The 25,447-nt window shown below is 44.4% G+C and overlaps 1 protein-coding gene across 1 annotated transcript in view; it reads right to left on the reverse strand.

Moving 5' to 3' along the window:
* CIB2 (calcium and integrin binding family member 2) overlaps positions 1–25,447 on the reverse strand; it is a 32,137-nt gene that overhangs the window by 3,285 nt on the left and 3,405 nt on the right. The window contains exons 2-5 of the mRNA XM_027840711.1: positions 17,769–17,803; positions 4,740–4,851; positions 2,701–2,848; positions 629–824 (exon numbers count right to left, since the gene is read on the reverse strand). Of these exons, the coding sequence (XP_027696512.1) occupies positions 629–824; positions 2,701–2,848; positions 4,740–4,808 (413 nt within the window). The 5' untranslated portion in view covers positions 4,809–4,851; positions 17,769–17,803. The remainder of the gene's footprint in view (positions 1–628; positions 825–2,700; positions 2,849–4,739; positions 4,852–17,768; positions 17,804–25,447) is intronic.

The raw sequence follows: 25,447 nt of genomic DNA on the forward strand, positions 1-25,447 counted from the left end.
TTTTTCACTATCTGTTGTCCACTAGAGCTCATCCTGCTTGAGTTCCCTTGCTAAAGCTACTGAAAACATTTCAGTCTGGAATGGATGGATGGAATAAACATGTATTAAACACCTATATTGTGTCAGGCAATGTGCTACACACTTTACAAGTATTATCTAATTTGACCTCTGGGCTAAGTCCTTAGTTAATATCATCCTGTTTCAATCCAGGTTGATTGATCTGGTCCTAACCCTTGCCCTTTGGGCAAGAAGAATATGAAAGCACGATTCTCAGTGGTTTTGCAGCAAGCTCCTGAGATTCCAGGGAACCTCCTTCCTGACAGCTTTTAACTTCCTAAGGAACTGCATCTACCTGGGGGCACTGGAAAATGTTCTTAGTAAAAAAGATTACTTATTTCAACACTTGAGCTCTGAGTGGCTCAGTGGACATTGGACACCGGACTTCAAGCTGGCTTCCCAAAGGGGAGACACAGTTCAGCTCCAAGCTTAGGTCTATGTGAGCAGCAAGACTGAGGCTAAGGAGGAGAAAAATCTGAATCTCCAGAGACCAAAAGACAGAGAGGCATTGTGGAAAGGGCACTTGGAGTCAGGAGAGACCTGAGTTTGAATCCCAAAGGCTGTCCCATACCTCAGAAAGTCAGGGGACTTAGCAATCATGTCTTCAAAGTCTGCATAGCTGAGTTTTCCATCTCCATCCAAATCAGCCTCCTCAATGACCTTATCACACACGAGCACCACCTCTTCCTCCTCCAGTTCTGACTTGGTCAGCCGGGCTAGGGTCAGCTCCAGGTCTTTCTTGCAGATGAAGTTGTCATTGTTGAAGTCTACTCAGGGAAGGACAGAGAGGACCAGTCTCATCATCATTATCATCATCATCATCAAAATGGAAGTCTCTGAGGCCTTTCATTGTGATTTTGAAAGTTTTGATCCTTGGATTCCTGAAGCATCATCACTTTTGTTATGGCCTTAGTGTAATCTTTAAGGACTCTAGGTCCTGAAGAAAGATTAGAGACAGGTTCTATTATCTAAGAAAATACGCCATGGGATGTTTGAAAAAACATTGGCCTGCATTCCAAAAGACCTGTATATGCTCTACTTCTGGTTCACTTCCTGGATATAACCTTGGATAAATAATTTTGTCTCTCCAGGCCTCAGTTTCTTTTTCTGTAATAATGTAGGGAAGAGGAGTGGTAAGCAGGAAGATGGCACTTGGTCCCTTCTAGCTCTAACAGTCTATGAATCTAGAAGTCCAGCTAACTGGACTGTCCATTGCAGAAAGCTGCGTTGACTTCTGGCTTCGGAAATGATTCTGGGATGATGTCACTGAATTGCACCTATGTAAAGAGCCCTAGATTTAGAGGCAGGACACCTGGCATCTAGTCTGCACTCTTTTCTGTTAGCTGGGCAACTATGGGCAAGTCGAGTAGTCTCCCTAAGCCTTGTTTCCTTATCTTTAAGATGAGTAGAAGAAAATTTACATTACCTACCTTTCCCTCCCACCTCTGCCTTCTCACTTCTGATATTCCATGTTCTCAGGTCCCTCCCAGTGCTCACATCCCATGTTCTCAGATCCCTCCCACTTCTCATATTCTACGTTGTAAGGTCCTTCCCAGTCCTGACATTCCATGTTCTAAGGTCCCTCACAATTCAGACATCCCATGTTCTAAGGTCCCTCCCACCTCTGATATTCCATATTTAAGGTCCTTCACACCTCTGACGTTCCAAGTTCTAAGGTCCTTCCCATCTCCAACATTTTCTGCTCTAAGGTCCTTCCCACTTCTGACAGTCTATTACTCTCCCAAGTGATTTTTCCAACATTGTAAGCATTTGGTATACATGTCACCCTCTAGTGGGTAAATGGAACAATGCATGCAGCTCCCAGAGCCATCAATACAGGCAGGCTGATCAGACTGGGTTGGGTCATGGGACTTCAAAAATATTACATCTTGGTTGTGGCAGAAGACAAGATCATAGAATGAGACTCCAATACCTTGGTCTCTTCGTGCTACCAACTACCACTCTAACGAGAGGTGGGGGGAGGGGAGAGAGGGGGGGGGGAGAGAGAGAGAGAGAGAGAGAGAGAGAGAGAGAGATTAGGCAATAGGGAAGGTACGCCCTTTCCCTAAACCCATCACAACCAAGATATTTCTTTCTGAAAAACAGACAGTGTGGAGTCAAGTGTGCCCGCATTGGGTGATGTAAGGGATCACCCCTCACTTTCCCTTTTTTATTAAGGCCACCCTCTTGCTAACGTTTGTTTAACCTCAGACAAATCATTTCTTGTGCCTAGGGATGCCAGAATGTGCTCCTTCCTCATCAAAATCCTCCTTTTCCTTCAAAGTTCATCTCAAGTGAGCCCCTCCAGCCCAGCCTAGCCCATCCCCTATCACCTTGTCTTTGTGTTTTGAAGAGATAGACTCTTGGGATTTTGTCTCTGTAGCTTCAGCACTTCACATGGTGCCAAGCATACTGGAGGTGTTTAATAAATGCTTGAGGATTGGATGATTGGTTCTATTTAATTGATTAACTGAAACTGGAGCTTACATAACAAGAGGCTCAGTGACAGCATGTCTCCTTCCTAGCCCAGAATGCTTAGCACAGGAATCTCCAAGGTAAGGCCCTATGTGAGGAACCACTCCCTCACCACGCTGGATTCCAGCTGCCTTGGATGCCGGTGGTGACAAGCTGGGCACTACTTACCATAGATCTTAAAGGCATAGCTCGCTTTGAGTTCCCTGGGCGCCGACTCACAGAGGACTGAGAACATGTCCACAAAGTCATTGAAGGTGAGATTCCCCTCACCATCCTCGGAGAAAGATGCCACAATTCTCTCCTTGAAGGGATTCTCCTGTGAAAATCAGAAAGAGTGAGTAGGAACATAAACACACTCACTTAGAACTTACCACCTCTCTCTCTCTGTATCTCTCCTTCCCTCCTCTTTCTCTGTCTGTCTCTGTCTTTCTGTCTCTCTGTTTCTCTCTCTCTCTCTCCCCTCTCCCACCTCTTAAAATATATTTCTTTTGCTTGCCATGTCGGTGTAGGTCTAGCTTTCTCTTTCTATCGCTTGGTCCTTTGTGTACATGTATTTGTGAGTACATGTATGTGTACATATACATACAGAGAGAAGGCAGGTTGGCCTCAGAGTCAGAAAGACCTGGGTTCAAATACTGGCTGTGTGACCCTGGACAAGTCACTTAACTTTAGACTTGTGCAGGTGGAGAGCTGCCTGGGAAGAAGGAGCTCTTAACCAGGAGACCCTTGGATGGGTGAAATCACAAGTCTGGTAAAAAAAATTATATGTGTGTGTGTGTGTGTGTATAAATATAGACATGTACATATAACATAAATAAACACACATGTACATAAATGTTTGATATATGCATATGTATATATACTTGCATGCGTATATAATGTAGATAGATGGTTGATTGGTTGTTGTCCTTCATGCTCAAAGAGGACCACAATGCCATCACTATATTGGGGTCAAGGTACAGTGTGTCTGACTGCGGCTAATTCAGACCAATATCAGCTTGAAAGGCTCTACCACAGATCAGGCACAAGTAGTCCATAGGAACATTTAGAGAAGAGATATCTCTAAATCTGCACATCTCACATTTCTTTTGAGCTACTGCAATTCTGCTTTGCTCCTATGTAATATATATTTATATATAAAACTCTGATTGTTAGGAGGCTCTTTTTTCTGTCTGAAACCTGCCTCCGTAGCAGGAAAAGTCCTAGACTGAAAGGCAGAAGAGCTGGGATTTTAGTCTTGGCGTAGCCATCAACTAGCCATGTGGCCTCGGCTAGATGATGCTACCCCTTCTGGCCTCAGCCTCCACATCTGCTCCTGGCTTGGACCACCTCCTCCCCCAGCTCTTTACTCACTGCTTGCTGTGACACTCTGCCCTTCTACCTTGTATTATGCTTATTTGGGTATCTGGCTGACATATACACAAACAGAGATCTTTTCATTAGGATCACAAGATCATAGGCTTGAAAGGAACTTTACAGAGGAGGAAACAGTGTCTCAGAGGCATCAGATGACTTGCCTGGGATCCCACGATTTGAACCCATGTCCTTTGGCACCTTCTATCTCACTGATAACGTTTTCAGTTCACATAAGGAAGCTCTTCCTAACAATTCTATCCCTTAGGATAACTGTATCAATATATGTCATCTCCCCTACTAGATGATAAAGGAAGAAAGACAAAGAGAGGCAGGAGGGAGAGGAGAGAACCAATTCAATTCAACAAAACATTTATTAAGTACCTACTGTGTGCAAAGCACTGTGCTGGGTACCTGAGATACAAAGACAAAAATGAACCAGACCCCGCCAAAGCCAAACTGAGATTGGTGGTAATACACACCATGTTTATAAGTAAGCATAACAGAATGAATATTGAGGGAGGAGGGAAAGGGAGGAGTAGTGGTCTTCACGGAAGCTTCACAGCACCTAAGCTAAGTTGTGAAGGAAGACGAGGATCCTGAGAGGCAGAAACGAAGGAATGCCTTCCAGGCACTTGAAAGGGCTTATTCAAATGCACAGATACAGGAGATGGAATACTGTGTTCAAGGAATGACCAGTCGTCCAATTTGGCTAAAACATAGTCTTCATGTGGATGAATGAGACAAATCAATGAGACAGCACCATAGCTCTCTACAGCCCCTCCTCATGGGCTAGCCTGGGAGAGCTCAAAGATTTTCTTTATGCCCTCTCCCGAAGAAGTCCGTAAGAGTACCTTGAACTCCGGCATTTGTATGATGACCGACATGGGCACGGTGACGATAGGGTTCTTTCGGTAGTCCATGGGCACGATGTTGGGCGCGAGCTCGTAGTACCGGGCATGCAACCTATAAAGCAACCAGAAGATGGTGGCCTCAAATGATGAGTCTCAGGTCCCATCACACACTTAAGGGCTGAGTCTTCAGAGAGATTCCTAGATCAAATATGGTACCCAAAGTCATTGTCTTAACAGCTGGATGGGACTTCAGAGGTCACTACAATCAGCCTCCTCATTCTACATGGGAATATAAAAGGCCCTGTGGTTTTTATAGAATAAAGAAATTCAGATTAGAGGATCACAAATCTCAAGCATGAAGGGACTTTAGGGCCATCTGGTCCAGTCTCTTCATTTTACAGATGAGGAAACAGAAACTCCAAGAATTACTTGCCCCAGATCACTCAGGTAGTGAGCGTCTGAGGTGAGATTTGAACCCATATTCTCCAATTGCAAAGCCAGTCCTTTTATTTCATAGATAGAGTGGCGATAGAGAAGGGGTTCTTAACCTGGGGATAGATTTCAGGGGTCCATGCACTTGGAGAGGAGGAAAATTACATCTTTATTTTCAGTAATCTAATTGAAATTTAATATTTCTTTCTATGAATGTAGGCAAAACATATGACTCTGAGAAGGGATCCCTAGGCTTCATGAGACTACTAAGAGGGTCCATGACTCAAAAAAGGTGAAGAACCCTTATCTTAGAGGTTAAGTCATAGATACAGAGTTAAAAGGGACCTCAGATACCGTCTAATCCAACCCTATCATTTCACAAAGGAGAAACCCAAGGTCATATAGATAGGAAGAGTCAGAGGTAGGATTTGAACCCAGGTCTTCCTGACTCCAAATCTAGATCTCTATTCATTACAGTGTCTTTCATCCAACTTGGCTCTTTTGGCTAGCCAAAGGTGGGTTGGAAAGTGGAGGATTTGGAGTTGGAAGGAGCCTTGGAGATGATTTCATCCAATATCTTCATTTTACAAAGGAGGGAACTGAGACCCAGAGAGAGTGGTTAAGTGAGTTGTCCCTGGAGAGAGTCTCCTGGGGAAAAACAGGACATGTGCCTAGAAAGGAAATGGGGACTCTGGTCTGTTAGCCATTTCTTAGGAGAGAAGGAGCTGCAACGGTCAGACATGTTCTAAGTGTGGAAGGAAGGAATGGTCCAAGCCTTGAACCTTCTCTGTCCCAGGTCCTGCCCTCCAAGGGCAGCCTGGCTTGCTGGAGAGAGGATGGTCTCCTTTTGAGAGTATTTCTTTTTTATCTTGTCCATGGGAAAAAAATGAGGGGTTCCTTTGATGCATCTGACTCCTAGTGAAAGAAGAAGACCCAGCCTTCACAGAAACAAGACTCTCAAAGTACAGGGAGCCCCAGCATTCAAGTTACAGGGTATCTGAATTATGGAAAGAGAAGAAGACAGAGTCTTTAAGCATTGGGAAGTTCTGACATCAAAGGGGCAAAAACCCAGTATCCATGGAGACAAGCTGGGGGTAGGGGAGAGAGAAGAGGGGATAAGTAGAGGGTGGGACAACTTAAATAATGCAGAAGGACAGATGGAGAGAGACAGAGAGAAGACTTCCCGGGGTACCATATAGAACCAATATCATAGGTCCAAGGTTCCTGTCCTGTGCAGACAGAGAAAGATGATGGAGGCAGAGGAGAGAGACAGAGGGCTTGGGGTCTTAGTCCCCATAGGTTAGGTGTAAGGACTCAGAACACTAAAGATAGGAGTGAGGAAAGGGAGAAGAGAGAGAGGGAGAGAGAGAGGGAGAGACAGAGAGACAGAGACAGAGACAGAGAGAGACACAGAGAGAGAGGGAGAGGGAGAGGAAGAGAGGGAGGGAGGGAGGGAGAGGGAGTGGAGGAAGGGAGAGAGAGAAGCTATATATTTAGTTTCTGCTTCAGCAGCTCCGTCACTGGGAATGTGAAATTGAACTCTGAATAGTGAAGACTGTGGGCCCGAGGGCTGAGCTACTTCCTTGGTATGTGCTGAGGCAGCAGCTCCTGGGCCACCAGGGATTACAAGAGGACAGTTACCAGGGACTGAGAGAAGGCTGCTGCGAGACAATTGACCCATTTCGGCCACCAACTGTGGGCTTATTTGCTGATTTCTACCATATGTTCTTATCTTTTCCAAATTCTGCTCATCCTTCAAGGCCCAGATCACTTCCTATTCTCCATCCTCCACCTTTCCCAATGACCCCGAACCTGGCTGAAGGCTCCCACAGCACTAGGGAAACAGACGAGCCCAGAGAGGACTGAGGTTAGGGCGTCTGTGTCCACATTCTTGCTTCACCGCTCACTTCCAGTGTGACTGTGGGCCAGCCACTGCACCCCTGGGCCACAGTTTCTACATCTATAAAATGAGAAGGCTGGACCAGAGGATCTCCAAGAGCCCTTTCTGCTCTCAACCCTCAAATTCTGAGCCTGTCCACCGTACCCAGAACACTGGAGCACACAGCCTTTGGCTCATTCATTCGCTTATGCAACCATGTCACAAGTGTTTGCTCAGCACCAGTAAATGGGCCCAGCACTGTTGGGAGCTGCAGGACACACATCCAAAGTTGTGACCCAAGATCTCCCTTCCAGCTGGGGAAGCAAAACATATATACATCCAAGAACCAGCAACAATGGAAGGGAAGATGCCAAGAGGCCAACTTGATGTTGGAAAATACTTCCTAGCAATCAAAGCTAACCATAAGTGGAAGGAGCTGCTTGGGAAGGTTGGGAAGTAGGATCCCTCTCATAGGAGGCCTTCAAGCAAAGGCCCAATGACCCCTGTTGTAGAAGCTTCCTTTGTTGTTTGGGCTGGCCTAGATGGTCGCTAAGGCTCCTTCCGATACCCAAATTCTGTGCCCTTTGAAACCAACCAGTCCCACCTTCCACCCAATATGGGAATTCCCTGTACAACGGCCTAGTCAGAAAGGCATCTAGCCTCTACCCAACTGCTTCCAGTGGCCAGGAACTCACTACCTATCAAGGCCCTCTTTACGTACCCTGTTGGATAGCTTTGATTGTTAGATGAGCTTCTATGGAACCAAAATACAGCTCTTTGTAACTCAAGGCAATTCTTTTTCATTTCCTCCCCCAGGTATGGGTTGCATTAGATTGCCACTGATATCCCGTGGAGTTTCTGTGACCATAGTGGCTCCTGCCTAGGCAGCCACACAATTGATTCCCTCTTCCATAATAATCCAGTGATCACAACTGCCCCAAATCTTCCTCTTACCAAACAAAACATCTCTAGCTCTTTCCTCACCTCTTAGGGAACAGCAAGGGCAGCCTTGAAGGGATAAATAGGCAGCGAGGTGGTGCAGTGCATAGAGCACTGGACCTGGAATCAGGAAGACCTGAGTTCAAATCCAGCCTCAGACACTAGTGTGTGTGAGACTTACTAGTGTGATCCTGGGCAAGTCACTTAAACTGTCTGCCTCAGTTTCCTCAACTGTAAAATGGGAATAGTAATAGCACCTACGTTACTTTGTTGTGAGGATCAAATAAGATAACAACTGTAAAGTACTTAGCACAGTGCTTGGAACACAGTAGGTGCTTAATAAGTGTTTACTTCCTTCCCTAAAGAAATATACTTGTAACACAGAACCTGGGGTGGTCTGTATATATTTATTTCATTATAGTAATGATTTGTATAGGACCTGTGACCTAGGCAGAGCTATAGTGACTAGAGCACTGAATTTTGAGCCAAGAGGACCTGGGTTTAAATCCTGCCTCAGATTTCTACTAGTTGTGTGACCTTAGATAAGTCACCTAACCCTCTGGACCTCAGTTTTCTCATATATAAAATGAAGTAGACTCCATGGGCTCTAAGATCCCTGCTGGATTTAAATCTGTAATCCTCTTAGCCTATGGTCTCATGAGTATAGGAAGCTGCCAATGAGGAAACTCCTTCATAGAGGTGTGTTACTAGGCAGCCAAACTGAGCCAATTGTTAAATTTTCAGTGTGAGCATTTACATCTTGGAAATTGGCAAGTGCTACAAATCAGGGCTTGACTTATTCGTGTTTTGTTGATTAAGCCTTAAGATAATGATGCAGAAAATGTTAATGATGCAGATTAAACCTAAAAGCCCACCCTGCCTTTTTGGAGAGCTGGTTGTTAAATATTTACTAGCACACCCCTGCCCCTCCATCAAGTCTAAGCTAGCATCACCAGCAGTCTTGACTTCCATCTTGCCCCTGGACTCCGATGGCTCTGGAGGAGAGAATGAAGCGATGACTTTGCACTTTGATGACTGCCTCACTTAAATCCATTTCACGTGCAAGGCTAGACATCCTTCTTGTGATGTTATTGGTCCTCTTTGGAAACTAAGGACCAAGAACAATAAGAAGTCCCAGTCCATTGGCACTTTTTGATATGAATGTACTGAGATAGACCTTTTGGTTCTATCTCTCCCTACACTCTCCCTAAGTCACTGCCCCGTAGCAGAAGAAGGCATCTATCCTCCCCCCCAAACTTGTTTCCCCAATTTTTCCAGCCTGAGAAATAGTTCTGGCTTCAATAGCCCAGTGCAGAACCAGTGAGGCAAGAAAAAATGGGGCGAGGATGCTGGCTGCTCCCACTGCAGGGTTTCCGCCAATAACTCACTGTCCACTGATGAGGCTGCCTGTCTCATCTCGCCCCCTCCGCCACCAGCTTTACTGCATTTGGATTGATTTGGGGTTGGGAAAGTCTGGCAATAATTGCTAAATGAGGCACAGAATCAACCACAGAAGCCCAGAGTTAGAAGTGACCTCACAGATCCTTTTAGAGGTAGGAAGGACTTAAGATATTATACAGGAGATCTCAACCTCTTTTGTCATGGACCCCTTGGGCTGTCCGAGGAAGCCTATGGACCCCTTTTCAGAATAATGTTTTTAAATTCATAAAGTAAAATGCATAGGATTCCAAAGGAAAGCAAAGATAATGAGATTGTTATCCAAATGTTTAACAAAAATTCAAGGGCCCCCAGGTTAAAGACCTCTGATCTAATCTAACCCCGCTATTTTATAGGTGAAGTAATGGAGGCCTGAAAAGGAGGAGGGCTGTGCTCAAGGTCACAGGCACCAAGTTAGATCATAGCTTTAGAGCCAGAAAGGAACTCAGACCCCACCTAGTGGAACCCCTTCATTTTACAGGTGAGGAAACTGAGGTACAGAGGGAAATGTCTCTGAAGCAGGAAGTGGCAGGGCCAGGATTTGAATCCAGGTCTTTGGACTTCAAATTCAGTCTTCTTTCCACTGCACCATTTGAAGCCAAGTCTTCTGGGTCCAAACCCTTTCAAGTTAAGTGTAAGATGCTATTTATTCCAACCTGACCAGAAATGGCTTCACCAAAGTCCCCGAAAAGTGGTTATCTTGCCTTCTGCATAAGACATCCAGGCATGGGTAATTAATTCACTGTCTCCTAAGGCGGCCCTCCTAGCTGGTGGACAGTTCCAAATTCTAGGGCATGTTTTCTTCTATCAAGCTGCAATCTGCCTCTGCATCATTTACCCTGTTCTTCCTTTAGGGGCTGAGCAGACCTTCCTCCAGATAACCCTTAAAAGGACTGAAGATAATAATCATGTCATTTCACCACCCTCACCCTGACCCCAGTCTTGTCTTGTTTTCCAGATTCAACATATTCCAGCTCCTCCAGTCAGTCTTCACAGGGCAAGGCATGCATGTTTTCTCAGCATCCAGGTCACCCTCATCTGGACATGCTCAGAATGGAGCCCAAGACTCCAGTTGTGGTCAGACCAAGGAGGAAGACAGAAAGATGGTCATGTCCCTCAATCTAGGCACTTACAGCCAAGGGTTGCATTCAGGTGTTTTAACTCATGTTGACTCTGCCAGCTGCTAAGGGTCCCAGTTGTTCTCCCCCCAACCCCTCAACTCTTAACTAGCTAAATCTCTCAATACCCTCTTGGAGACAGATTTTGTGGGTATCATTACCCTAGATTTTTTGTCCACTCCCCCCCAAAAACACCCTGTGATTTCATCAGTTTGGGGGACATCCCTCTACTGATGCCAATAGCCAACTTATCTGTAACTTAACAGTTGCCAAGAGGTGCCTGTGACACAGAGAGGGTGAGTGATTTGTCCATGGCCACACAGCTGCTGATTGATTCCTGACTCCAAGATTGGCCCCCTATTTACTATGCCACACCACCTTTCACCCCCATTTTAAAGGTGAGAAACTGAGACTTGTAGAAGTGAGTCACACAGCTAGGAAGTGGTGGTGCCAGGATTTGAATCAAGGCCTTCTTTCTCCAAGTTTCTGCCCCATCATGCTACTTTCTATGCAGCTGTTATTTTAGGGATGGGGAGGTAGCAAGAGAGACAAAAACTTGCCTTTTACCAAAGCAGACTGGCACCTTCTCTGAACCTTGGTGTGTTAGAGCATTGCCTGGATACTAAGAGGCTGCCTCGTTCAGGGTCACCCAGCCAACATTAGTCAAAAGTGGGTCTTGAAGTTGGTCTTCCTGGTGCTTTATACATGGCCCAACAACGTTGTTATTATTTTTATTGTTTTCTCTGCATTTAGATATGATGTAGATACAGCATATGGTACCCTAGGGGTTAAAGAAAATATTAAGGGCTGCTTTTCCAGTACTTTGTGAGCTCATTCTGTAGCTCATCCTGTAACTTGAGAACATTCTAAAGTCCTTTAACCCTTATCTTGAAACATCATACAACTTCTCCTTATCTTGTACCATAAAATTACCAAAAGAATTCCTTCTGTCCCCGTCATCGTTGTCATAAAATTCCCCCCCACCCCGTCTTCCTTATCCTGTCCATATCTTGAACCACCATAAAGCTACATCCTTATCCAGAACATCTACAGGCTGTATAGCTTTCTGTCAGAATTTTGCTATATAAGCCTAGCTCCCACAAATACCAGCACCTTAATTGTAGCTTGTTGCTACAATACAGGTCCATGTGCTTTCATGTTAATAAAGCTCCTGATGGCTAAAGGGAATGTCTAAGTGAATTCTTTCATGCCCAAACAACTCTCCTGAATCTGAACTCAACAGATAGGTCCCATCTGACTATCTGCGGACGGGTTGTCTGATTCCAAAAGGATCGGTTTTTGCACATGCCTTCACCAAGTACACATATGTACACAGGCATATCTATGTACATATATATATACCCAGTACCCTGGAACTGCCGGAAGTGAATCATCTGATCCATTTTTCAGGTGTATCTACTAAAGCCCCAATCAAAATGTTCCAGGCTTCCTTCCTCAACCCCTGAGAATGTTCTTAGTGAAACAGATATACCATTAATAAGACCTGCTGTCTCCTATGTTCCAGACATCTGTGGCTGATGTCTCTGGAGGGCTCCTCATACCATCTAGCCCAGGCTCCTTCAACAGAGGTCTCCAATTCACCAATTGGCTTGCCTTCCTTCCAAGTTGGCCATCTTCAAAGTGAGGCACTTAGGTGGGCCCAAACACCTGCTCATCCCTGTCGGAGGCACCTGCCAAATCTGCCTCCTCATTTTGATGGAGAGATAAAAGCAGACCAGCTGGCTGAGCAGATCAAACATTACCAGAATGAAGACTTGTCTGCTGAGAAATTTAATAGGTTGAACATATAGCAACCCTGGAGAGCTGGCATGGCCCATCCCCCAATCAGTGGGATCTGATTTGGTTATATGCCCCCAATCTGGGTGACAGGAGTCAGTATCAGGTCTGGAACACATGGGACAGACACTTCAGTCAAAATATATCTAAAACAACGATCTGATAATATCAACCTGCCCTCCCTGCCTCTAATCTTCAATGACAATTGCCTCTACAATTAAAATAAAAAATCCTCTCCTTAGCATTTAAAGTTCTCCATGATCTGGCTCCCACCTGTTTTCTTCATCTTATTTCATATGATGTCTCTTTACGTACTCTCCCTTTCGATCAAAATGATCTCCTACCTGTGCCCCATACATGCCAGATCTCCCATCTCCAAGCCTTTGCACCAGTGGTCCCTACATCTGGAAAGCATTCTGTCCTCATTTCTTCCTCAGGATCCCCAGCTTCCTCCAAAGCACAGCTCAGACACCATCTACTGTAGGAACCCAAGGCATTTCCCAAAATTCCCAGTGATTAGCACTCTCCAGCTCTTAAAATTGCTTTGTACACTGTATCTACTTCCACACATATTACTGTGTCCCTCCCTCTCCTCCTGGAGACAATGTAAGCTTCTTGTGGGCAGGGATTGTTTCACTTTTTGCCTTTGTAGCTTCAGAGTTTGGCACAGTGCTTGGCACAAAGCAAGTAATATTTAGTGAATCGAATGGAATTATTTCCTCTAGTTCTACCAATTTCAAATTCCCAATCCTCCAAGCACATTCAGCAGTGATTTTTTATTCTTTTTTTTTTTTCATCTAGACTTAAGGTTTCGTCACTTTGAGAAACTCCCTCTACAAGTACAGGCTGGTACCTTCTCTGAAAAATATAGCCTCACATTTTACCTTATGCACTGAGAGAGTAAGTGAATTGTCCAGGGTCATACAGAGGCAGGAGGTGAATCTGGGTCTTTGTGACTCATGCCAGCCCTCTGGCTGCTACATCATGCTGCCTTCTTCAAATTCAAAAAGGATTGATTTTTTTAAGTAGCAACATTGATATACAGTCCTTTGTCCACAGACTAAAAGGCTTCTCCCCTCAATAGCTATAGAAACATGTATTAAGCACCTGTCACTGTATACCCAGACAAAAACTTAACAGCCCCTGCCCTCAAGGGGTGAACATTCTATTGGACTGAGCTACCACCGAATGCAGAATCACCTGGCTGGTAACTAGTCCTAAGTTCTAGCCAGCTAGGGCTCCCTCACACTCTACTGCCTAATTACATAGTATCTAATGATAAAAACAGTAACAGATAACATTTATGTAGCGCTTACTATGTGCCAGAAACTGTGTTTTACAATTACTATCTCATTTACCTCACAACAACCCTGGCAGGTAAGTGCTGTTATTGTCACCATTTTACAGATGAGGAAACTGAGGCAAATAAGTTAATTGACCTGTCCAGAGTCACATAGCTAATAAGTCTTCCTGACTCTAGGCCAAGCTCTCTATCCAGTGCCAGAAAAGAATGTCCCAGATTATGAATCTCGCTTAACCGTGGAAGGTGGTCTCAAGGACAACTGATGATACTCATGGTGCTCCCCTCCCCCATCACATATATCCCCAACCCATTTCACAAATAAGCCAACCTATCCTGGCAGTCTGACCACTTAACATGAGCCCTTGAAATATAATCAAAGGTCTTACTCAGCTGCCTTCAGGCAAAAGCTGGGCAGCCTCAAGAGAGAAAGTTTCAACAACCAAGAATTTCAAAGAAAACTTAGGAGATGTGTATGACCAAATCTGTTATTACTGTTGCTGCTGTTAAGTCATGTCTGAATCTTCATGACCCCATTTGGGGTTTTCTTGGCAAAGTTATTGGCGTGGTTTGCCATTTCCTTCTCCAGCTCATTTTACAGATGAGGAAACTGAGGCAAACAGGGTTAAGTGACTTGCCCAGGATCACACAGCCAGTAAGTGTCTGAAGCTAGATTTAAACATACAAAGATAAGTCTTCCAGACTCCAACCTGGCACTCTGTACACTATCGCGCCACCTAGCTGCCCATTATGACCAGATCTGCCCAACAGCTACTGTGAAGTTTATTCACAAAATAATTCTAAATGTCTCCCAAAAGAGATACTCTCAGGGCTCAGGGAGAGTAAGAGATGGAGGGGGAAATGCCAGTGATGTAAAAACAAAAAATATCAAATAAAATCTGCTTTAAAATGAAAGAAAAAGTAGAGAAACTCTGATTAACTGAATTTGATTAACTTAATTAATTGTTTAATGAAATTTATTGGTCTGGGTCATGGAAAAAAAGATGAGGAACGTCTTCCTCTTGGTAGTGATGGGGCAGCAAAAAGTTGCCTACACTGTCAGACTCCAGGCTTTGCTCAGCTGGCTTTCTTTGTTGCACAAGGAAAGATTTAATGTAGGGAGGATGAGTATATCAAAAAATAACTAGTATTTTTTTAAAAAAGAAACCAATAAAACTTTTTTAGAAGTCTCCCTAGCTAAATGCAGATGCCAAAGCTAAGAGACGTTGGAGAAATGTTTGTAAACAAAAGCTATTCACTTGATCACTTCTCCCAGGGTAGCGTAGTACAAGCATACTAACTCTGGAATTAGAAAGCCTGGGTTCAGATCCTGCCTCTGAGTGACCTGAGAGCTTGTGTGACCTTGGGTAAGTCATCACACCACTTCCTTGGGGCGCTATTTCCCCATCTCAAGGTTGCACCTGTCTAGGACCTCTGATCCTCCCTGTGGTGTTAAGTTACCTCCTCCCCAAGAGGAAATGAGGAACTTGTGGGAGGGGGGGCGAGTCTGTAAAGGGATGCAGAACTAGGGAATCTCCTGGAGAGGCTTCTTGGAGAAGACCGGCCAACATCGAAGGACAGAGTCCAGAGAGAAGCCCCCCTTTTCTGGACTGCAGAGAGGGCCTGGCAATGGCAAAGTCACAGGCAGCACTTGCCACCTCAGCGGAGAGAAAGCAAATCCCAGAGATTCTATAGCTGTTACTGGCTTTTAGTGCGATCTGATACCTCTGCTGGCAGAAAGGGACCCAGTGGAGCCAAAAACGAGTTGAAATGTCCCATTATTTCCCAATTCTGACAAGCCTCTTGTGACAGATGCAAGATTTACCCTTGCAGCAGGCTTGGAAATCAGCTTCAGTCAAAAAGGGGATGAGTCAGGAGTCACGAATACAAAGCACAACTCATTGCTAGCTCCGAGGATCTCTATGAATAGTCAGGAAGAGTCCCAATGAATTCTGGGGACTCTACTTACTTCCTATGTGTATGACCCTGAATAAGTCCCTTCTCCTCTCTGGTCATCAGTTTCTAGTTCTGTGAGATGAGGAGGTTGGACTATACATAATCTCTATGACTCCCCCCAGCTCTAAATCCCATAACTCTATGGTCTTTAACAGGTTTGGAGCGTGTTCCTAGCATTTGAGGGGGAGGAGGGCGAGAGGATCCAAGTTGGTGATTTCACTGAGTTCCTGGTGTGAAAACTCCCTCCCCCAATGCGGCTCCTGAGCTGGAAGGGACCTTGGAGACCAGAGGGCCCTCAGGCAGACTGCATCATTGGCAGGATTTGAATTCTTGAGCCAGGGCCTTTTCCATTCAACCACACATGCTACCTCCCAGAAACGAGTCGATAATTTGAGACAAGTTCTTGGCCATCCCCAAAGTCCAACTAGTTTCTTCAGGTTTGAAGCCCACCAAAGGGAAAATACTAATACTGGACCTAAAAGTGACTTTGGGAGAGGAATGTGCACCTCAGATTTCGCCCCTGTCAGTCAGCAAATGTTTATTAAGTGCCTGCTGCATACCAGGTTCTGTTATAAGTGCCAACTATAGTAAGATAAAAACACCATCCTGCTTGACTTCAGGGAGCTGAGATTGCCCTGAATGGAGAAGGTAAACATACAAAGAGCTAGTACATGCAGGGTGTATCAAGTGAAAACAGGAGAGAAGACACAACAATGGGGAACTCCGAGAGGCCTCCCCCAGAAGGTGGGGTTTGGGCTGGGTCTTGAAGGAAGCCAGGGGAGCAGGAGCTAGAAGCAAGGGGGCCAACGAGGACACTCACAATCTCTGTATCAGGTGCTTTTGCTTAATTGTTTTTCTTTGTCAAAGGGTAAAGTTCAGTGGGGGAGGGGATAATAAGGCAGTCAAGATGAAAAGTATCAATAAAAGGGAAATAACGGGAATCAGTTCTAGAGCACCAAGACACAGAGGAGCTGTGATCGGTAGTGATGGATGGAAGAACTCACACTGCGCAGCCCAGAGATGCCAGAAGTACAGGATTATCAGGGGGGCTCTTGAACACATGGCCAACACCTGCGTGTTAGTCACAGAGCTGGCTTAGGGACAGGGTAGTCTAGTGGGATGGGAGTGGGGCAAGGGGTTAGGAGGACCTGGGTTGAAATCCCCTGGCATATACTTAGTAGTTGTGTGACTCTGAGCAAGTTACCTCTCTGAGCCTCAGTTTCCTCATCTGTAAAATAGGACAAATGCTGGCAACAGCCTGAGAGAGTTTTCATAAGGATCAAATGAGACAATATATGTCAAGTGTTTTGTGAACCTTAAAGCTCTGAGTATAATTTGTTATTACATCATCACACATATATATATTATCATCACAGATATACATATATATATATATATATATATAATGGTTACTTATAGAGCTGATTTCAGGGACACCAAGAAAGCCCTCTGGCCCCTGAAAAATCCCTCCCACCAACTAGGTACAGGTTTCATTTCTCTATCCAGATTCTTCCCCCTGCTTTGTGCTTCTGGACTGACTTTGAGCCTCTCCAATACCAAATCTACTTGTTTCATAGAACAACAGATTCTCAGAGCTAGAAATTCTTTGTGTCAATTTAGAGATTATCTAGGTCAATCCCCTCATTTTACAAGTGGAGAAACTGAGACCAGAGGGGGAAAGTCATGAGCCCAAAGTCACACAGTGAATTAGTGACAGAGCCCTAGACTGGGATCTGAGACCTAGGTTCCCATCCCACCATCTACACATATGACCCTAGGGAAATCCCTTCATTTTTCTGGGCCTCTATTTCCTCATCCATCAAATAGAGAGAAGAGTATTACACTGATGTTAGTACTAACGAAGACTATTACACTAACCTGGCTCACCTAGATGCTGCAAGCATCAGTTAGAGATGAAACCCTTTGTGATTGTGAGCTAGAATTGCCGTTACTATGGTTATGAGACAGCCTCCGACCAAGGGCCAGGGAGGCAGTCTGAAGTCCTGCATTTTCCTGGCCCTGGATCCAACAAAGAGCATCCTCTCTCTTTTCCCAGCTTGGAAAGGAAAGGGCTTTCCAGGTACCAGGTGAGTATGAAATCCAATGTCCTGCCAATGAACAGACACCGCATGACCCCAAAAAGAGAACGGACAAGAGAACAATCTACTTACTTGAGGATGTCATTCCGATTGAAGAAGGAGCAGTCCTGTTAAAGGGAAAAAAACCTGAGTGAGTTGGCAGCATTCAATTACTTTGAGATCTCTGAAATAAAAGTAATAGTATTCGTATAACATTTTTAATTTTGAAAAGCACTTTATACATATTATTCCCTTTGATCCTTGAAACAATCTTGGGTATTAGATGCCATTATTATCCCGATCTTTACAGATATGGAAACTGAGGATGACACTGGCTAAATGACTTGTTCAGAGTCACACAGCTAGTCAATGTCCGTGGTTGAATTTGATCTCAGGTCTTCTTGACTTCCAAGTCAAGCATTTTGCTATGGTCCTTAGCAGTCCTTTCCTAGATAGGGCAGATGATCTGAATCAAGAGGCAGTGGTTTTATATATATATTTATATATATATGTATATATATGTATATATATATATATATATATAGGGATAAAGCTGGGGGAAATGGAGTTGAATTACTTATTATTCTTTTAATATCAAAATGCCACAGAGAGACCACCTGTGGTGTCCAATTCACCAACAGGTAAAACTTGAGTTTTTCTCTTTCACCCCATAGGCTAAAACCTTGAAAATGGAATGTGGTGACTCTAAATCTGTGGTAATTAAATCAGTCAGCCTATCAGAACTGGGAAGGCCTTTAGAATTCATATAGTCCAAAGGTTTCACTCGACAGAGGAGAAAACTGAGGACCAGAGAAAAAGCATGACCTGTCCATGGTCACACCACTAGTGATGAGAAGAGCTGGGACTGGAGACAGAGGGCCTGAGTTCAAATCCCTCTTCTGACCCTTACCATCTGTGTGAACTTGGGGAAGTCACTTTACCCTGATGTGACTCCGTTTCCTTATCTGTAAAATAAGGTGGTTACACTAAATGGCCTCCAAGGGTCTCTTCCGGCTCTAAATCTATGACCTCACATCCCTATGTCCCAGGATAGTGCTCTTCTTGGCTATGCCAAAAAAAAAAAGAGAATGGTGACAAGGGATGGCTGCTGAACCAATTAATGTTATGCAATCGCAAAGATGATCACTAAGTTAATTAAGTAAACAAAATGTCCTCATTTATGGTTTGAGGTCTTCTAGAACTCCCTCTCTTTCTCCAGGGAATTTTCTTTAAAAAAGGACACTTGGTAATCCTAGAGGGGTGGAAGAGTTCCCTGCTTATCCTCTTCTATTTCATTGCTCAGGGCTCCAATATCCCAGTTCCCTGGCCTCCCCTCAAACCCGGCCTACTGGCAGATAGTGTAGCAGGAGTCTGATTACTGGGCCTGGGCCCAGATGGTGTCCCCAGCTCACATTGTCTAAGGAAGTCCAAGTCAGGTAGTTAACTCTTTGTTCACTCCAGCACAGTAAGGCTCCCAGATAGGAAGTCCCTTCCGCATTTAGCATATAGTTGGCACTTAATAAATGCTTTCTAATTGATTAGTCATGCTACCGTCAGTTGTCCACACAAGGGATATTAAGAACAAGAAGCAGCATCATAGTACATCAGAAGTGGGAGGACCTGCCTTCAAAGGCAGGTAACACATAAATCCTGTCTTTGATTACTTACTCAAAGTCACTGTGTGACTCTGGACCCAGGGCTCTACCATTGTGGTTTTTTTCATCTACAGAGTGCAAGGGTTGAATGGAATGACTTCTGATGTCCTGCCTACTTCTAGATCTCGGATCTCTGAACAGGGGCTGTGCACTTCTCCTCCTCTGTACTTTGGCCCACCCTGTTCTGTATCCCTGAAATGTCTTCCTAAATTTTAATGTTACCTAAACTTTAACATTCAATTCAAATGCCTGAAAAAATATGGCTTGTTCCACACCTCTAGTCCATCCCTTCTCTGCTAAGAAGTGGGGACCGGTCACTGTATCCACCAGAGTTCTTAAATCTTTGAAAGGTCTTTTTTTCTGACATCATCATGAAGTCCAACTCAACTGCCTCCTCTTCCTTCCCTGATCCCCCCAGTCTAGGAGGATGTCCTCCCTCAGACGTCCTGTAGCATTTCTGTTTTAGACTTTTCTGATGCATCTAAAATGATTTACTGTGTGTTTATGCCCACCTTTTTTATGTCTTATTGTTCCCTAGACTGTAAGCTATGTCAAGGCAATGACCATGTCTCACATAAAGTTTGTATCTCCATCAGCACCCCTTTGAGTCCTGCACACACTGTGATGACTTAGTAAATAAATGTCTTTCGGATGAATAAAAACCAGCAAGAAACATTCTCAGAAAAATGAAACTTGCTATCACTTTCAAAAACACATTTTCAATCTCATTTTTTTTTTATCAAGGCTTAAGATCACTTCTTACTAAAGTCTTCCCATTACATAAGATCATGCCATCATAGATCTGGGATTAGAAGGGACTTCTCAGCTCATTTAGTCAGCTGTTCTCAAACTTTTGGTCTCAGGGCCTCTTTGCACTTTTATAAATTATTGAAGACTCCCCTTGCAAAGGGCTTTTGTTTATGGGGGTTATATCCATCGATATTTACCATATCACAAATTAAAACATCTTAGTATTATTATCAAAATGGTTTTGACCTCATGGACCCCCTGAAAGGACCTTGAGGACACCCAGGGATCCCTGGACCACCCTTTGAAAACAACAGATCTGGCCAAACCACCTTATTTTACAGATGAGGAAACTTGAAGCTAAGACGGTTGATAGCTCACCTAGGGTCATGTAGACCATAAGCCTCAGAATCAGGATTTCACTTTGGGTCCTCTGACTTCATCATGGGAACCCTGGGCTCTGAAAGGCTATGTCAACATGGAGAACAAGTTTGGGAAGATTCTTCCCAACATGGAGCAGCTTTATGTGTGGGCCAAGTGGGGACAAGGTGTCTTTTATCTGGGGACCAGTCTGGCTAAATGTGAAACACTCTTGTCCAGAAGTTGGATTATCTTTGGTTGAGGCAACTCATGAAGACCACCTATGGATAAAGAGTCATATTATTTGGAGCTGGAAGGAGCCTTGCAGATTACATACATTAAATAATATAATATTGTTATATGTATAATATTTCAATAACATGTTATATATATATATGCATATACATCTATATGTATGTGTGTATATGTGTGTGTGTGTAAGTGTGTGTGTATTATAGTCTCATCCTTTCATTTTATAGATAAAGAAACTGAAGCCCAGAAAAGTGACTTGCCCAAGGCCACAGTGTAAGGGGCAGAGCTCCAGACTCAGGAACGCTGACTCCAAATCGAATGCTTTCTTCTATACCAAAGTGCCTGAGAAGTGGCAAGGATGGGTCCACATGGGCAGAGGGAGCCCCCATGTGAGCCTCTAAAGTAGAGGTACCCCGAGCGTCACTCAAGCCAGATTAAAACGTAGTTCCTAGATGGTTTTAATGTGTTGATATATTAATAAAAAAAAAAGGGATGTGTGTGGTTTTCTAAGTCAGTACGTGGCCTGCAGGGATCCTTATGTACTGTTTGAGGGCTCATTCTCATCTGAGTTTGACCTCACTGCCCTAAAATACTGGATCAATAATAACACCACATGGCTTTGCTATAAGGTTTCCTGAGCGCTTCTCAGGACAGACATTATTGTTATTATTCTCACTTGTCAGAGCAGGAAACTGAGTCCCGAAGATGGGAAATCACTGGCCTGAGGTGACACAGCTGGTCTAGTACTCAGGTCTGGCCCCTAGTGCAGGGTTTTTCCACTGACCACAAGGTCTGACACAAACCAAGGAAAGTAAACATCTGGAAACAAGGGACTGTCTCAGCAGCCGGGGTGTGGGGGGGGGGAAGGCTGGGAAGGGGGAACAGAGGAAGAGTTCAAAGCTCCAAGCTCCAGTTTGGGGGTGGGGATAGGAGGCTCCATTTCTATAAACCACAGCATGACCCACACCAAGAGGTGCTTTTGGGAAACAGCCGTCTAAAAGAGGCAGCACGATCAGAGGAAAGAGCATTCATTGCCCTTAGAAACAAAGGACTTGGGTTCGATGGGAAATCCCTCAAAAGATGGGAGATGGACCGGGAGAACAGATCTGGCTGGTAGTCCATAAGTCTGTATGGAAGTGCTAGTTTCCCCTTTCCCCATCCCTTGTCCTCTGTGCTATAGAAGGGGTATGGGGATGATTCTTGCAGAGGAATATTCACAGAACACCTCATAGCTTTCAAACAAGGCAGCTTATTTTAATGGAAAGAACACTCTGCTCAGTGTCAGGGGACCCGAGTTCAAATTCCAGTGTAGCCATTTATGAAATCACAGAATTCAGAATCAGAAAAGATCACATCCAGTCCAACCCATCAGTCACTCCCTGAATAACTTTGGGAAAGTTATTTCCTGGGTGTCTTCAGCTGGACCATGAGAGAATCCAGCTTGAGATCCTGTGATGCTAAGGGCTGGCCTATCCTTATTTCATTTAATGCTCACAGTACCCCTGTGAAGGAGGCAGGGTAAATGTTCTTCCCATTTGACAGATGAACAAACTGTGACCCAGCAGGGAGAAAAATAATTTAAGCAAGGTCACCCAGGTAGTTAGTGGTGGAGCTGGGCCCAGACTACACCTCGCTCTTCCCTTTTCCTGACTTGCAAAGAAGACAAACCTTCATGGGTATTTGAGCCTCACCTCCCTTATTCCTCTAGCTGTGAATGCATTCCCAAAATTACCTTTATTGACTCTACATACTGATATTTCACATTTGCTTATCTGTGCAATCAAATGAGATAATATTTATAAAGTGCTTAGCACTTAGCACATAGTAGGCGCCTAATCAATGCTTGTTCCTTTCCCCTTCGCCCCATGTGAATGATGTTTACCCCAGTAGAATGTAAGCCTCTTGAGGCGTAAAAATTTTGGGGGGGAAGGGGGGTCTCTAGATCCTCAGCACCTAGCACAGCACCTGACTTACAGCCAGAACTTTCTAAGTGATGAATGAATCAATGGATTCTGAATGCACTTTGGAGCACAGCCCTTTGGGATTATGCTGAGGCTGCTTCAGGGGATGCCCACTGCCCTGGTTCCAGCTTCCTTTGCTCCTGCCAGAGGAGTTTGGGCAGCCTGACATGCATGCCAATAAGAGATGCTTCTGCTGGCAACCCTGAGCAGCTCCCCAGCTGGCATCCCAGGTCCATTCCAGAAAAGGACCCGGCCTCTTTGACGGAGTTGTTGATACTGCCCTGGCAAGCTGGAGTATTTTTAATGACATTTGGGTGGCATTGGAACTCCAGCAATTCAATTGTGTGCTGATTAGCAGAAGGGATGAGGTGTGTGTGCGCGCGTGTGTGTGTCTGTGTGTGTGCGCGTGTGTGTGTAGGAGGGGGAGGGAATGGGAACAGATGCATTAGCAGATGAATCATTTTGTGTTCTAATGGGCCTACAAGGGCTTAGTCATTATGTTCTGATTCAGGAGAAAGAAACCCCTACAAAACCATCACTGGGCTAGGCTGCCAATGACCTTGAAGTCACCCTCACCAGCAGGTAATGTGGTATGGCGCAAACAGGACAGGTCTAAGATACCTGGGTTCAAATTCCAGCTTTGCCCCCATCTCTGTTTGACCTTGGAGAATTCACCCACCATTTCTAGCTCTGTGTACTCAGCAACAAAATGGGTGGAATAATAGTAGTTTATTACAAAAGCAACTCTTCCATTATCATTGCTAGAAACGGTCTGAATCGTTATTGCATGTTTAGGACATGTCACTGAGGTTTGTCATTAAGAATGAGAAGAAGTGGCATGGCATATACCAAGAAAAAAGCCCTGGGTTTGGAGTTGGAGGAGCTGGGTTCCAGTCCTGACTGTCTCGGCCTGCCTCTGTGACCTTGGGTAAGTCACTTGCCTAAGTTTCCTCATCTGTACAGTGAAGGGGGTGGACCAGATGAATTCAGAAGTCCTTCAATCTATAAATCTATGATCTTAAAAGATTAGAAGAGGGAAGGAAAAGGAGAATGAGAAGGGAAAAGAGGTGAACAGACATTGAGCTCATTGTATGTCCATCCATGAACTGAGAATTAGCGTCCCATTTCATAGCTAAGAGAAGGACTTGGTGAGGAGTCAAACAGGGTTTGGAAAAAAGACAAGAACATTAGTTGTATCTTTTGGAAAGCAGAGGTCAGTAACGGCCACATGAGTGGCATCCTGGGACTGCAGAAGGGGTGCTGGACTTAAGAGTCAAGAGATCTGGGTTCAAATCTCACCCCGAGCACTTATTAGCTATGTGGCCTTTCTCTAGATCTTAATTTCTTTCTTTGTAAAATGGAGAAAATGCTGCCTATGCTACTTTCCTCACAAGGTTGTCATGAGGCAGTACTATCAAAATATGGGATAAGAATAGAGACTGACCTGTGAGTTCTACTGAGAGGGAGCTCCTGGTGAGGAAATTCTTGCTACCAATACAAGTTGGCACTCTGTTGCAATGTCGAGTCTTAGGGAGCTGTGTGGAGCACTGAAGGGTTGAGTGATTTTGGAAGGTCAGAGGAAGGACTGGAACCTAGGCCTTTTTGCTCTGAGACCTGTCTCTTTACCCATTATACTACATGCTATGACTTTTTTTTTAAACCATGAGAAGTTTATATTACAAGAATGTGGAACCATAGGAAATGTATGACTTGTTCTTTCCCCACTTTCAGTAAGAAGAGAATTTAGAAGCAATGTGTTCAAATTTCAGTGAGGAAAATACAGGTTAGTATTGGAACCCCAGAACCAGAGCAAGGATGCAGATAGCTTCCTGACAAAAAGAACAGCAGAACATTTCAACGGGTGAAAGGAAGAGAGAAAAAATAAATGTTTATTATTTGAACAAGATAAGAAAAGAAAAAAAGAAGGAAAGGAAAAGGGAAAGAGAAAGGGGAAGGCAAAGGAAGATTGGGGAAGGGAAGGCAAGGGAAGGGGAAGTATGGTAAAGGAAGGGAAGGAGAAAGGAAAAGAAGGAAAAAGGAAAGGAAGGAAAAGAAGGAAAAAGGAAAGGAAAGAAAATGACAAAAAAGTGTGACCTCCTCCCAAGGGAGATTACAAAGTCTCCTGCCCTGGAAAGTTTTAAGAACAAAAGCAACACCCCTCCCCTCAGGGATGGCCAATGCCCAGTCTAGCCTGAGCTTTACTCTTTCTTCTTCTTCCTAACATTTGACATTCAGAGACAGCCTCTATCACTATAAATCACAGCATGACCCCTACCATGAGGTGCAATCTACAGGAGGTAGCATGGTACAGTGGAAAGGGCATTCCCTGCCTTTGGGGACAAAGGATATGGATTTGAATCCTGGCTCTGCACTGTGCCTTCTCTCCTCACCTTCATCCCCAAGACATATTCTCTCCTTCCTTGAAACAGCAAAGGGATGGAAGAAAGAAGGCTGGACCCAGAGTCTGCAGACTCTGCCCTTTACTTCTTGGGTAACCTTTGGTGAGTTACTTAAAGCTCCCAAGAACTCAGTATCCTCATCTGTAAAAGAGGAGGCAAAGTTGAACTAAATGACCCCTACCATCCCTTCCAGATCTAAATCCTATAATCCTATGTACATTCTTATTAGTTCATCGTTTGGGTCCATCAAACTGCCAGGGAGTATTTATAGGAAACTTACTATGTGCCCTGTGTTGCCCTTGGGTAGATCTTAGCTACAGAAGATAAAATATCACATTGAAAATAATACAGCTAGGTGGCACAGTGGATAGAGCACCGGAGTCAGGAGGACCTGAGTT

The sequence above is a fragment of the Vombatus ursinus genome, unplaced genomic scaffold, assembly GCF_900497805.2.
Source record: "Vombatus ursinus unplaced genomic scaffold, bare-nosed wombat genome assembly UNPS02014847.1, whole genome shotgun sequence".
NCBI classification, from domain to species: Eukaryota; Metazoa; Chordata; class Mammalia; order Diprotodontia; family Vombatidae; genus Vombatus; species Vombatus ursinus.